The sequence below is a fragment of the Cinclus cinclus genome, chromosome 1 (assembly GCF_963662255.1).
Source record: "Cinclus cinclus chromosome 1, bCinCin1.1, whole genome shotgun sequence".
NCBI lineage: Eukaryota > Metazoa > Chordata > Aves > Passeriformes > Cinclidae > Cinclus > Cinclus cinclus.
Genome location: NC_085046.1, coordinates 4,136,605 through 4,149,129, shown reverse-complemented (window position 1 = coordinate 4,149,129; position 12,525 = coordinate 4,136,605). Strand labels below are relative to the sequence as shown.

Below are 12,525 nucleotides of genomic sequence, written 5' to 3'. Positions count from 1 at the left end.
ACATTTTGAACACTGTTTATCAGAGCATAGTACCAGCTAATTAAATTTAATTTAGAAAAGTTGCACAGCAAGGATTTTATGACTTGAATAAAAATACACAGCTGGAGTTTGTAGATAGGAAGGAATCACAAGCCATACCTCCTGTGGTTTGTAAGTGAGAATAAACTCATGATCTGCACAGGGAAGCAAAACTCCCTGTCCAGGATTTAGGGAGAAGGCTGACTCTGGGTCTTGATTGTATTTGACCTCTGTAAAGTCTGCAGTTTCTTTTGGTATAAACGGTTTCAGATTAGGCTTTGTCATCTGCCAGAAGAAGGGAAGTTCTACATGGCTGTAAAGAAGTCAATGAACAACAGAAAAGCTATGATTAAAAAATCAGATATTTTTGAGTAAAATATATCAAGAAAACGTTCAGATCTTTTTTCCAGGTAGGAAATTCCTCTCTTTACAGATTGGAGTGGTTTAATTTACCAGTTTTTGCGAGCCACAAAGCTGTTGAGGCAGCATAGAGTCAGAATATATAAATCATACAAAGCACATGCAAATATGTGAAAGTAAATGCTATAAATGTGTGAGATATCTTAACACTTTCTTGCCTTATTTGAACTTGTCATGTAATCCAGCTTTTAGAAACTCTACAATTCTTCTTTCAAAGATCTGGGATGAACAGGATGATTCCTGCTGACACCAATACATTTGCCTTGGATCACTGCTGATGACCTACATCCCATTCTGAATTTAATCCAAATGCAAGATGTGCTATTTAACATGTCAACAAACACAATGGCTCCAGCTAAAATTATAGCCATGGCTCTGCCCCACTCTCTGCAATCCAGAAAAGGTTGCTTAACCACGTTGTTTCAGCAGAAGTGTATTCCATGGAATGTCTTCATGGGTTTGAGAATCTTGCTCGTGCTGACCTCAAAAATTCTACCATAGTAAGGAGGAGGAAGGACAGTGGAATTTGAAAGTACTGCTGATAAAACTGGGCATTTACAATTTCTTGTATCACTTTCTGTAGCAGAAAGGTTTCTTCTTCCTGCTTCTATGGAGTTTACTCTCAGCCTGGCCAGCTTTTTTTTTACACAAATGCTGACACCAGATGTGCAGGGAGTGCTGTGGTGATTATAGCACAGAGAAAATGTGGAAACTGGCACAGTCCCATCCTTTGTCAGTTTACAATATTCAATCACACTTTCTTTATCCAAACACCAGTCTGTTCTGGCATTATGCATGTGTGGTTTCCAGGCCACAAAATAAACTGCCAGATATTCACTGCTTGCAAACAGCAATTTACATTAATGGTGCTAAACCCAGCACTGACCTTCTCATTGCTTTGATGGTCTACAGCCTCTATCTGCAGCAATCATGCACAAGTGCATTTCTGTTAAAGTCTGACTGATTGTGAGAAAAATATGGATGCTACTATGTTCAGTATGGTGTAATTGTCCATAAGGACACATTCGTTGAGCTAAAATTGAATTTATATTTAAATCTGTAAGGACTCAACAGTAGGAACCACATGAGAGTTTTAATGTGAGTTAATTACACTGGGCTCCCATTTTGATCCAGTGGAATCCAGGATGTATTATGACTTTTCTATGGGACATGTCTACAGTCAGAATTGTACCCTTGGAAGCATCTATTCCCTGCACTATGAAAGGAAAAGAGTGCTTCTCTCAGTTGCACAAGTATATACAGAAGACATTTAAAGTTAGATAAATCTCACCTGGATCATCCTGTAAGTATTTCCTGCAATCATGTATATTTATGAATTTTTTGTAGATTTACCTGTATTGAAGCAAATATATTGACCTTGGCTCATGGTTGCCATAATGCTTGAACAATGTACAGCATTCCTTGAACCTTCGCTACCAAACAATAAAGAGCAAAAAGAAGCAAAGATTCTGCAAAAACTTTATCAAGGGCACGAAGGTTTCTCCAGCTGGAGAGAGCAGAGAATAACAAATGAGATCCCTACCAGTATGCCCACATTGCAGAGCATTACTCTGCAACAGCAGCTACGTACGTGGAGTTCTTTATAACCAGTATCTTCTCCTTAGTGCTGTGTGGGTTTTGGGGCTCGAATCGTATGAGATGCTGGGCTTTTGCATTAGTAACTTCACCCAGCTGAGCTTTGCTTTCTCCACCCGTGACAAACAAAAGTTCCAGAACAATCAACTCTCCAACCCCTGGAAGAAATAATTAGGTATTGCTGTTTTCATCTGCCTATTAACAGTTCACATCATCAACAGCAAATGTCATTAATGGCCATTAGTGATTATATCTGGTGTTTCCTCAAGTTTCAGAATTCCAATGTGTTAGTTGTGCAATATTTTCCTAATGTTGTGTTTATCAACATGTATTAACAGAGACCTCGTGGTCATGAATTTCACAGATAGGGACTTCAGGGCCACAGCCTCAGCTCACATCCAGCATGGTTTCACTGAAACCACGAGCAGGGTGTTTACAGTGGTTGACAATGTGGCTCCCAGATGTTTTGAGCAGTATATTAAAATTAAAATAAGCAGCAAACTAAGTATTAAAAAAAAATCCAAAGTGAATATATGTGGTAAAGTAATTCAATAGACAACAAACCAAGCCTCATGTTACAGCACTCACAGTAATATTACGGTACAAGCACCAACATTTACAAGAATTTGAACTGGTTTCATTAGCTAATCCAAAGACTGCCTACCTCTCCTGAACACCTGCATCTAAGATGTGCCCCAAATGTGGTTCATTTCTGCCCTGTTACACCTCATGTTTCATAGTTTGTCAAGTTATCTGATTGACAGAAAAGTAAAAGAGATGAGTTGCACCTGGCAACTGGTTTTCTTTTCTGCAACTTGGTGACATTTTACATTTGGATTTATGCCCTTAACCAAAGGTTAAGAGCTCAATGTTTTCTGAATCCAGGGTATTCCATGCACTGGGATGGAGCAGTAATAACAAGACCAAAAAAAAAAAAAAAAAAATAAGCCAGCAGGGGACACAGCATTTGCAATCCAGTGACACAAAATGTTACCATCACTTCACACCAACAATCACCACTCACATCATCTGAATATCTATGGAATTAGAAAGGTGCTAAAAACAAACCTGTGACTGTAACATAACTGACTGGATAATTGTCACACAAAATGGTGAATGTTTGCTGTGAGGCTTCTGGCAAAGAAGGGAAAAACACTACCTGAAAGAGAGAAGGTAAATAGCAAGGTCTGTAAATGATTTCTCTCCCCTAAGTAATACATTTCAATTTGCAAATACCCCCTGAAGGACAGTTTTAGTGATTAGTAATTAAAAGTAGCACTTCAAGAAACAGAGTCAGTTTTTGCTCACATAAACCCAAACTTGCAAGGTCCAGCCAGGTCTTCTAAAATGATCTTGCTTGTTAATTTATTTGTTGAAGTAAAAACTCTTTCTGTAGGACTTGGCACTAACCTCTATTGTTGCATTCTGCCCTGGAGCTAGTTCCAAAACAGCAGGCTGGACTGCAAAAGGTTCCTGTATCACAAAATCAGCAGTGGCAGCCATCTAAGGTATAAAAATAAAAACAAAAAAACCAAACAAACAAAAAAAACCCAAACAAACAAAAAGAAAACAAACAAAAAAACCCAAAAACAAATGAAAAAAAGAAGAAAAATTATTAATAAATTAAATTGATCAGGTTGCTGTGTTTAAAACACAAATTTACCTGAAACAGGAAATATAATACAATATCACTGTTCTGCCTCTTGCCATACATGTTTTTCACACACCTCAAAAGAGCATGGATCATAAATATGGCTTAATTTAAAAAAAAAAAAAAGGCACTCCCTGCTTTATAATGACCTTGGAGAAAGCAGGAGGGAAAGTGCAGTCTCTGAAAACAAGTGGCTGTTCAGAAGTTCTAATATTCATGTTCACAGCAGAATAGCTCTGCCAGAGAAAAGGGCTCTGTCTGTTTCTCCATGCTTAACTCAATTTGAGTGGAAACCGTAAAGTCTCTGGAGGGACAACTTGGCCCATCTGCTCTTTGTCCAGCACCAAAAGTGCCAGTCTACCTGTCCCATTTTATCTCCTTTGTCCATCCCATTTAGGCATGTGATGGGCAGCTACAGACAGAGAAGGACTGGATTGGATTGCTGTGTCTACAAGTGCAGCAAGGTCAGTAAGGAGGGAAGAGGAAATTACCTCAAGCAATCCTAGGTCTGATGGCACTTCTATTTGCTTCAAGTGCAGGGTTAAAGTTCAAGCCAATTTTCCTCTTCCTCATCTATGCCTCAGTTTACCTCTCCGTTGAGCAAGATAACCTCTTCCACAGGAAAACCAGAGTGCAAGAAGGTACAGGCACCCAGGGAGATTGGCCTTCAGGATAAAGGTCAATTCCTGAAGGAATGGCACAATGCAGACATCTCCAGCAAGGCCTTATGATTTCTGTGCTAATACACCATGAGTGGCTCAAAGGGCATTCACACCAGGGCACCTACACCATTTTGGGTTAAGTATTTCCCTTCTAATCACTCACCCTGGAATCAGGAACTGGCCAGGCTTTCTCTGGCACTATAGAGAAATTCCCAGTCCTAACTCCCTCATTTCTGCACAAAATTGCTGTTGTTTTTATTCCTCCAACAAGGCAGAAACCACAGTCTATATTGTCAGGCACTGCAAGGAGTAACACAGAAAATCAGACTCCAGAGAGAGCAAAGGCTGCTGATTAAATAATTTTTTACAGACATTACTGCATGAGACCACGCCAGGTTTTGCAATCTGAAACCCCCTCAAATTCTTTCCATTTCAAAGTTGGACAGTGTGAGATGTACATTTCTAGATTCATCTTACATTTTAATGATGTAAGATGATCTTTCCTCCTTAAAGATTACTGAATGATAAAAAGATGATTTTTTTAAGAAAAGCTCAGTAAAGCAGGAAAGGTGAATTTACAAATAATCAAAGCAAATTTTTGCAAAAGTTATTATGTTTATAATAGTTGAGCTTAGATATCTGAGAGGTGCAGGTATACCATATCCATATATTATTAATTTCACATTCAATGAACATTAATTAATAGCATCAAATAATTAAATCATAATCCCATAATCTTTAGAATTAGTAATTAAAATTGAGAGTTCAGGAATCAACAAAACACAAACCTAGAAATGTAGCCCCTACTCACTTCTCTAATATAGTGGAAAAAAAAAAAGAACCTAAGATGGCAAGAACAAATAATTGAGGAAAAATCCAACGGGATTACATTTTAATAACTAATAAATCTATGATAAGTGGAAATGAGATAGATATCAAAATGTAGAAACTACACTGCCAATTTTTTCCACATTTGTTTCATGACACAAAATTGAAGACAGTTAAAAAAATCCAAGTCTGCATAACTTTAGAGAAATTTAGAATTTGGACACTACTGACATGTTAATACTGGAAGTGATACTTTAGCTTGGATTGGGATGACAAAAGGTTCTGATGCTTGACTCTCCACTAATATATGATCTTCATACTCTGCCAGATATTCAGGAATAAACTGGACTGTATACTGGCATGCCATCCCAGGAGCAATCATTCCTCCCTTTCCTGGATATTTTCCTTGGGGTGAAAAATAAAAACAAAAAAAGGCAGAAAATTAAAAAAAAATAAATAAACCCCCCCCAACCTGGCAGTAGTATTTATGATCACATCTTCCTCTGGAAAGGTGCCTGTGAACTCCCCCATTTATTGCCTAAGTCAAGCTGATAAAAAGGACAAGAGCACAAAAGGCCTGGCAGGAATGTGCACATGTTCCAGGGAGCTCAAATATTGCCTTGTCTGAAATATACTCCTCATAAACACAGAAAACAGTGAGGAGAAACTTAAGAAACATTACCCAGTTTTGCTTTACCACAAGACAAAAGGAATTTCATGGAGGCATCTAACTTCTCCTATATATTCCTCCAATTCCTGGGGTATCACAATCTCCTTAGGCAATCTATCCCAGTGCCTGGCTATCCTACTGTAGGAAAGATCGTTGTCTTAACTTCCCTCCAACCTATCTTTCTTTATTGCAGTGTGGTATTTCTTACCCTCTCCTCCTAATTTTTCCAATGGAAACTACATCTGTTCCTAGATGAATTTTGGATAAGACTCGATCTAGGCATTCCACAGACACATTTCGATCTAACATCAAACACTTGAATTTAGTCTTCTTGAATTTCTCATCAGACCTCATTTCAGTCTGCTTACGAGTTTCATGTGAATGGCCATAAGTCACCTTTCAGCTTCTAAAGAATTGAGCACTATGTATAACAGAACCAAACAGAACATCTCTGGAAAATCTTTGTTAGAGCAGGCAAATTAGACTTTTAACATTTTAAAGGCAGAAGAAGAACTCTTACCTGGCCAAATGAAAAATACTGAAGTAGAGGGGGGGATAAGTCTTACATGTTGACCTGTTGAAGTGATGTTCTGTATTTCTACAGTCATCTTCATTTAAAAAGAAAATAAAATGCTTAATTGTATTTATCATTACCCATTAAAAGGTTTGCAATTCCCTGGTACTCCTACTAGGAGTAACTACTTCATCATAACCATCAACCCCAAAATCCCAATTTGTTCAACAGAGGCTGAATCAGACAGTACCAAAAGAAAGCAGAGACTAAGAGCCCATTCAGTCTTCACTAGTTTGTGTGTCAGTGGCAGGTGTGATGGAGTATCTTCAAGGAAGTTAAGAGGTCATAAATTCAATATACAGAAGAAAATCAGACATTTATTAAAATTCAGAAAGGCTAAACAGAGAGTGAAATAAGTAGATCATGACAGGATATAATTCTTCAGGGAGGCAGAATTAACTTTCTACAAAGAACCTTCTCACCTCATAAACCTGCCCAGCTTTATCATATGAAAACAGGACAGAAGGTGGACTGGCAAGAAACACAGGAACAAATGAGGTATCACTGCAAGATTAAAAAAAAAGGAGACATTGTCTTACTGCCTAGTTCTCTAAATATTGATAAAATGAGAAATTGCAAAACATCTCTTTTGGCACAACCAAAATATCATACAGACATACTTTATTATTAAGAGACTATAGAAGAAATTTAGCTCAAAATAGCTCTGGGTAAATCCACAGCAATTCTATAGTGAAGCTCTGCATGCCTCCACCCAGAATCTAGAAACTGTACACACTGCATACCCTTTGGTATCTGCTGCTTTTCTTCTGGCTGTGATTTCTTCCACTTTTTTTTGAGAAATTACAAGAGATTTGCCTCCATGCAGAGTATTTGGTGGGAAAAAGCGTGGGTTCTTCAAGTAATTCTCTCTTTTCATAAATCTGGAGAGGTACTCACTTAAATCCTCTGCTTTCCAGGACTTACTCTCTTTCCTGGCTCCTTTCTGTGGGGCTTTAGCTTTCTTTGAAAAACAAGACTGCACAGTGCAACATTAAACACAGAGGATGAAGGAAAAAAAGGGAGCTGCACATGTGTAATTAAAGCTACACAGCAAAGAAAACTGATACAGAAAATACAGTATTTCTCCTTTTCTAACAGAGTCAATATAATAAGTATGGACTGGAGTCAAATCAACAATGGGTCAATATTCACCCTTTACTGCAGGAAGAGCAACAGATCAGGCAGACCAAAACTAACTTGTAAAATGTACCTTACTCATGGTTTTAGCCTTGAGGCTGGAGTCTGGAGTTGAGGACAGAGTTGCAGACACACTTGTCACACTGCCAGGCAGGCAGATACTCTCATCCAGAGAAAAAGCACGTTGTTTACGTGCCCCTTTCAGGTATCCAGGCTCTGATTCTCCTGCAATTCAAAGGAAAAAAAAAAATTCTGTAAGAGGAAAACATGAACAAGTATTTAGTCTAAGCACAGGTGTATGGGTTTATTTTAAGGCTTGTTGCTGGCAAAATCCTCTAGAATTTAATGTACTTTTAGAACTTATTTTGTACAAACAAAGCTCAGTACTTTAATAAGAAAGCTTTTAGAAGCACTAATTAAATGGGCTGTATACAGTTATATTACTCCCAGAAAGATGTGTTAACCTTATAAGGGATGTGAGATCTTTTGCTTTGTTTGGAATTACAATGGAAAAAAACAAAATACAAATCTTGAAATTCGTGACTAAGTTTATTACTCCAAATTGTTAGTTTTGGCTTGACTGAAAAAATTAATTTCAATGATCCTAAAACCTTTCATCTTAGCTCTCACATAAATAAAAGAGGTAAAGAAGTCTTGACATTGTTCAAAATATTTTCCTTACTGATCTTCATGTGCAAATAAAACCAATATATTTTCCAAACTGGAAAATTTTAAATCCTAAATAAAGAATAAAATTTTATTTCACTGAAAATAGTTTTTACTTTAATGTAACTGCTTCTCTTCTCTACATACAAGGTGTAGTTGCAGCTTTTGTGCTAATGAAATTGGATGGAGACAGAACACTAATGCAGTTTTGTGTGAGATGGAAAGAACTGTAAACAAATGTGCAATAACGATTAAATATCATATTTAAGAACATCTAAACTCAGTAATTTTGAATTTATCAATTATACTTTCAAAATGTGCCATTAGTGGAATCTTATGCTTAAAGTACTAGAGTCCCTTCTGCTTTGGCAGAAAACTATAAAAATATACTCAGATCTGCTACATCCTCCAACACTTCAATTATAGAGTATTCTAAAAAGTCTAAATTACTTTCTGCTTCCAAAGTTACCTTTTGGTGCTTCAGCAAGGGGCAATTTCTCAGTGATGTAATCCTCAGGACAGATTAAATTATGTTTTCTAAGAAGTTCATTATCCACAATCCATCGAAAAGAGGATGCCACTGCAACAGTAAAGACAAAAAACCATAAAAAAAGCACAAAATAATAGCACCTTAAAAGACACTATCTTGATCAATCTAAAGTAATGTTGTTTTTACACCTCATCCCTGTCAGGTAATACTATTTTATAGAAATTATTATATTATATTATATTATCTGGTATTTTAATCCAAAAATTTGGACAGGCATCTCCACAATTCTAAATTCAGATCAAACCCAGCTAAGCACCCATTGGAGAAATAGTTAATCTGTTTGTTGCTGCTATATATCAAGGCATGTATTTAAATTTAATACCTTGAACATGACCTAGTTGTTTAGTTTCTGAATGTTAAACAGATGTTACTCTACTTGAACCTCTGCACAAAATCTTTCAAGGTTGCTCTGTTGATGTAAAGCCAACCTAAAGTTGGTGTCCAGGTACCATAAGCATGTACTGGGGAGCAATTTTCCAGAATCCTCACCTGGTGGCAGCCCCAGTTTGTGGAAATCTTCCCCTGCAACAATCTTCATCTGGTTTAGAACTCTTTCCTCTTCAGCTTTTGCTCGGGCCTGGGCCTTAACAATCTCCTCTTCAGCTTTGTCAGCTTCTGTCAGTTGGCTCTTATACTCAGCCAGAAGCTGCCACAGGCATGGGTGAATAAAGACAAATTTGAGCTGTTAAGGGCAGATGTTTTCTATTTGTCTTTGAGAGGTAAACATACATAAGTAAAACATCACTACTTTACAAGCATCAACTGGCCTGCTAAAACACTGTAATTTCAACAGAAAAAAAACTCCACCTGTGTCTCAAATCATTCAGCATCAGTCTCTACTTTTATACACTGACAACAGCTACTGGAGTGATGACAAGAAAGATAAGAAATACAAGAAAGCTGGGCCACTGATCAGCAGGTACAAGGAAAAGTTTCCAGCCAGTACAATAGGCATTTAAAGGACTATTGCTTTGGTTGGTTGCATTCTGTGTCTGAAAAGCCAACTAGAGATAACAATATTCACATGAAGGATCATGTGAATATTAACTTACTTGAAAGGTTCTGTAGGAAACTCTGCTCAAATAAATTTCCATTAAAATGTTAATTGTAGGATCAACACCTGCCTTTAAATTTTATTTTACGGAAGACCTAATTAGTGACTAATGAGCTCGAAACTCTGACTTGGTTTGGATTTGTACCTTCTCTAGCTCATCTGTATAACTGTCTTGATAAACACTGTCTCCTCTTTGGGACTTAATCCAGTTTGTTGCCATGTCCACGTGAAAAAGATCTCCAGTGTACAGGTCCTTAAAGGCGGTAGCCAGCACATGGGAGATATCCTGGGGAAAGAAAATGAGCATATTTAGAGCTTAAAGCAAGAGTTAGGATGGGAAGAGATCACTGGGTGCGTGCAAACAGCTGTAATCAGCAAATGAGAAAAGGTACCTGGAGAGGGGATGTGTGTGCACATGAACACTGAGGTGTGGATATCTGTGTGTGCGTGCTGTGGGACAGTGTATCTGTGCTGGCTGGCTGGCTGTGCAGGTGATGGTAATGGACACAGTTCTCTACGTGCAAGTGTGTGTGATGGTTTGTGCAGGGATGGGGCTGTGCAAGTGGGGAGAGTGTATGGGAGGAAGGTATGAGCATTGTGCAGGAAACACACGTGTGTGTGTCAGTGCTTGTGCAGGGCGTGTTTGTGCCCCAGGGTGTGTGCAGGAGTGCGTGAGGCTTTTTGTATGGAGTTTGTGTGTGCAGGGGGTTGTGTTTGTGAGGTTGTTTGTATGGAGGTTTGTTTGTGTGTGAGGCTGTTTATATGGGGGGGTGTGTGTGTGCAGGACTCTGTGTGAGGCTGTTTGCAGGGGGATCTGTACCTGCAGGGATACGAAAGGCTGTTTGCAGTGGGGTCTGTTTGAGGCTGTGGGTGTGTTTGTGAAGCTGTTCGTGTGTGTGAAGCTCCTTGTAGGGTGGTCTGTGTGTGCAGAGGGGTCTGCGGATGTGTATCTGTGTGTCCCAAGGATAAGTGCAGGTCTCTGTGTGAGGCTGTTTCCAGGAGTATCTGCGTGCAGGGCTGGGGTGCTGCTGGGGGCTACACTATTTGTGCCCGTGCTGTCTATCCCCGCTGCCTTACCTGGGGGTCAGGGCTCGGGCTCCCATCAGCCATGTCCAGCCCGGTGCTGGGCTCCTTTGAGCTCGGGCTCCCATCAGCCATGTCCAGCCCGGTGCTGGGCTCCTTTGAGCTGGGGCCCCCCTCAGCCGTGTCCAGCCCGGTGCTGGGCTCCTTTGAGCTCGGGCTCCCCTCAGCCATGTCCAGCCCGGTGCTGGACTCCTTTGAGCTGGGGCTCCCCTCAGCCATGTCCAGCCCGGCGCTGGGCTCCTTTGAGCTCGGGCTCCCCTCAGCCATGTCCAGCCCGGTGCTGGACTCCTTTGAGCTGGGGCCCCCCTCAGCCATGTGCAGCCCGTCCCTGTGACCCGGTGTGTCGATACTCGGGCTCTCCTCAGCCATGGCCGGCCCAGCCCCTCAGGCTCCCGGCGCCGCCGTTGCCGAGTGACCGTGCGGGCGGGCAGGGCGCGGCCTGGCGGGGTAATGGCGATGCTCCCCTTCTCTTTCCCCGGCGCCATCGCCCCCCCCCCCCCCCCGGCGCTCTGGGGCGCTGAGTGTGGCACCCCGAGTCTCTCAGGGGCTCGTACCCCGTCTCTTCCCTGCCACGGACTTGAGATGTTTTAAGGACGAGTTACCTCGTGACTTAATAGGAAATAAAATACTGACTGGAAACCTAAAAAGGGGATTTGGACTTTAAGGAGATTGCTCGCCCCTCCGCCACTCAAGCCGCGGGTTGGAGCTGAGGAAAGAGGCGAAATCCTCTCCTGATTGCCCACACGTGGGACGAGGGAGCGGGGCTGGGAAATGGGAATATTCCTCACCAGCCCCAACCCAACCATCTCCCGCCCTGGCTGTGTACGCTGGTTGCTAACAACAGGTTCTGCTGAATCCGGTGATATTTTCCAGTGAAACCATCCCGGTGTAGGTTTTCTCCTTATCCTGCTGCCTTTTAATTCTTTCTTTTTGCTCCCCCTCCTCCATTCTTTTTTTGTTCAGAGTGAAGGAACCAGACCCTGGCCCCCAGGGTTCTCCATCGCTGTCAGGGTTATTTGGCTCTATAGGGTTTTGGATGAGTTGACCCTGAATGGAAAATAATTATGGCAAAAATAATTGGAATTTACCAACAGGTGTTGTTCTACCAGCAGATAAGCCTGTGGGTGTAAAACGCACGGTGGTTGAAAATTCAACTTTTTTTTTTTTTTTTTTTTTTTTAGTTATATGGCACATGGACTTGAGACTACAGGGTGTCACAAGCTTTAGGTCCTCAGCTCACTAAAGTCTGTGTTTGGAATAAAACACCAAATTAAAGCCAGAGGCACTGTTGTAGTTTTAATTTGCCTGTGAAAAAGAGAAGCTTGCCCTAGAGAAAACTTGGCAAATCTGCAATATCCTGTTCCAAAGATTAAGGCAGAGAAATCAGAGATGTGGGTAGGACCAGGTACCTGTGCTTTCTAATAGAAAAGGTTCCCAGCTTTCATAGTATCACAGAATCACTAAGGTTGAAAAAGAGCTCTGAGATCGTCAAGTCCTACCATGGCTCTACCACTGCTGAGATCACCACTATACCCTGTCACCAAATGCCACATCCACACAATTTTTGAAGGCTTCCAAGGAGTGACGACTCCACCACTGCCTTGAGCAGCCTATTC

The 12,525-nt window shown here is 40.6% G+C and overlaps 1 protein-coding gene across 1 annotated transcript in view; it reads right to left on the bottom strand.

Annotated features, from left to right (window-relative positions):
- The window catches only part of DLEC1 (DLEC1 cilia and flagella associated protein), a 32,373-nt gene extending 21,149 nt beyond the window's left edge, over nucleotides 1-11,224 (bottom strand). Inside the window, exons 1-15 of the mRNA XM_062505991.1 lie at nucleotides 11,052-11,224; nucleotides 10,904-10,970; nucleotides 9,972-10,112; nucleotides 9,262-9,418; nucleotides 8,692-8,802; nucleotides 7,630-7,781; nucleotides 7,163-7,380; nucleotides 6,842-6,923; nucleotides 6,366-6,453; nucleotides 5,407-5,580; nucleotides 4,511-4,647; nucleotides 3,445-3,537; nucleotides 3,103-3,193; nucleotides 2,030-2,192; nucleotides 139-331 (exon numbers count right to left, since the gene is read on the bottom strand). Of these exons, the coding sequence (XP_062361975.1) occupies nucleotides 139-331; nucleotides 2,030-2,192; nucleotides 3,103-3,193; nucleotides 3,445-3,537; nucleotides 4,511-4,647; nucleotides 5,407-5,580; nucleotides 6,366-6,453; nucleotides 6,842-6,923; nucleotides 7,163-7,380; nucleotides 7,630-7,781; nucleotides 8,692-8,802; nucleotides 9,262-9,418; nucleotides 9,972-10,112; nucleotides 10,904-10,970; nucleotides 11,052-11,224 (2,040 nt within the window). The remainder of the gene's footprint in view (nucleotides 1-138; nucleotides 332-2,029; nucleotides 2,193-3,102; nucleotides 3,194-3,444; nucleotides 3,538-4,510; nucleotides 4,648-5,406; nucleotides 5,581-6,365; nucleotides 6,454-6,841; nucleotides 6,924-7,162; nucleotides 7,381-7,629; nucleotides 7,782-8,691; nucleotides 8,803-9,261; nucleotides 9,419-9,971; nucleotides 10,113-10,903; nucleotides 10,971-11,051) is intronic.
- Nucleotides 11,225-12,525: the final 1,301 nt, after the last annotated feature.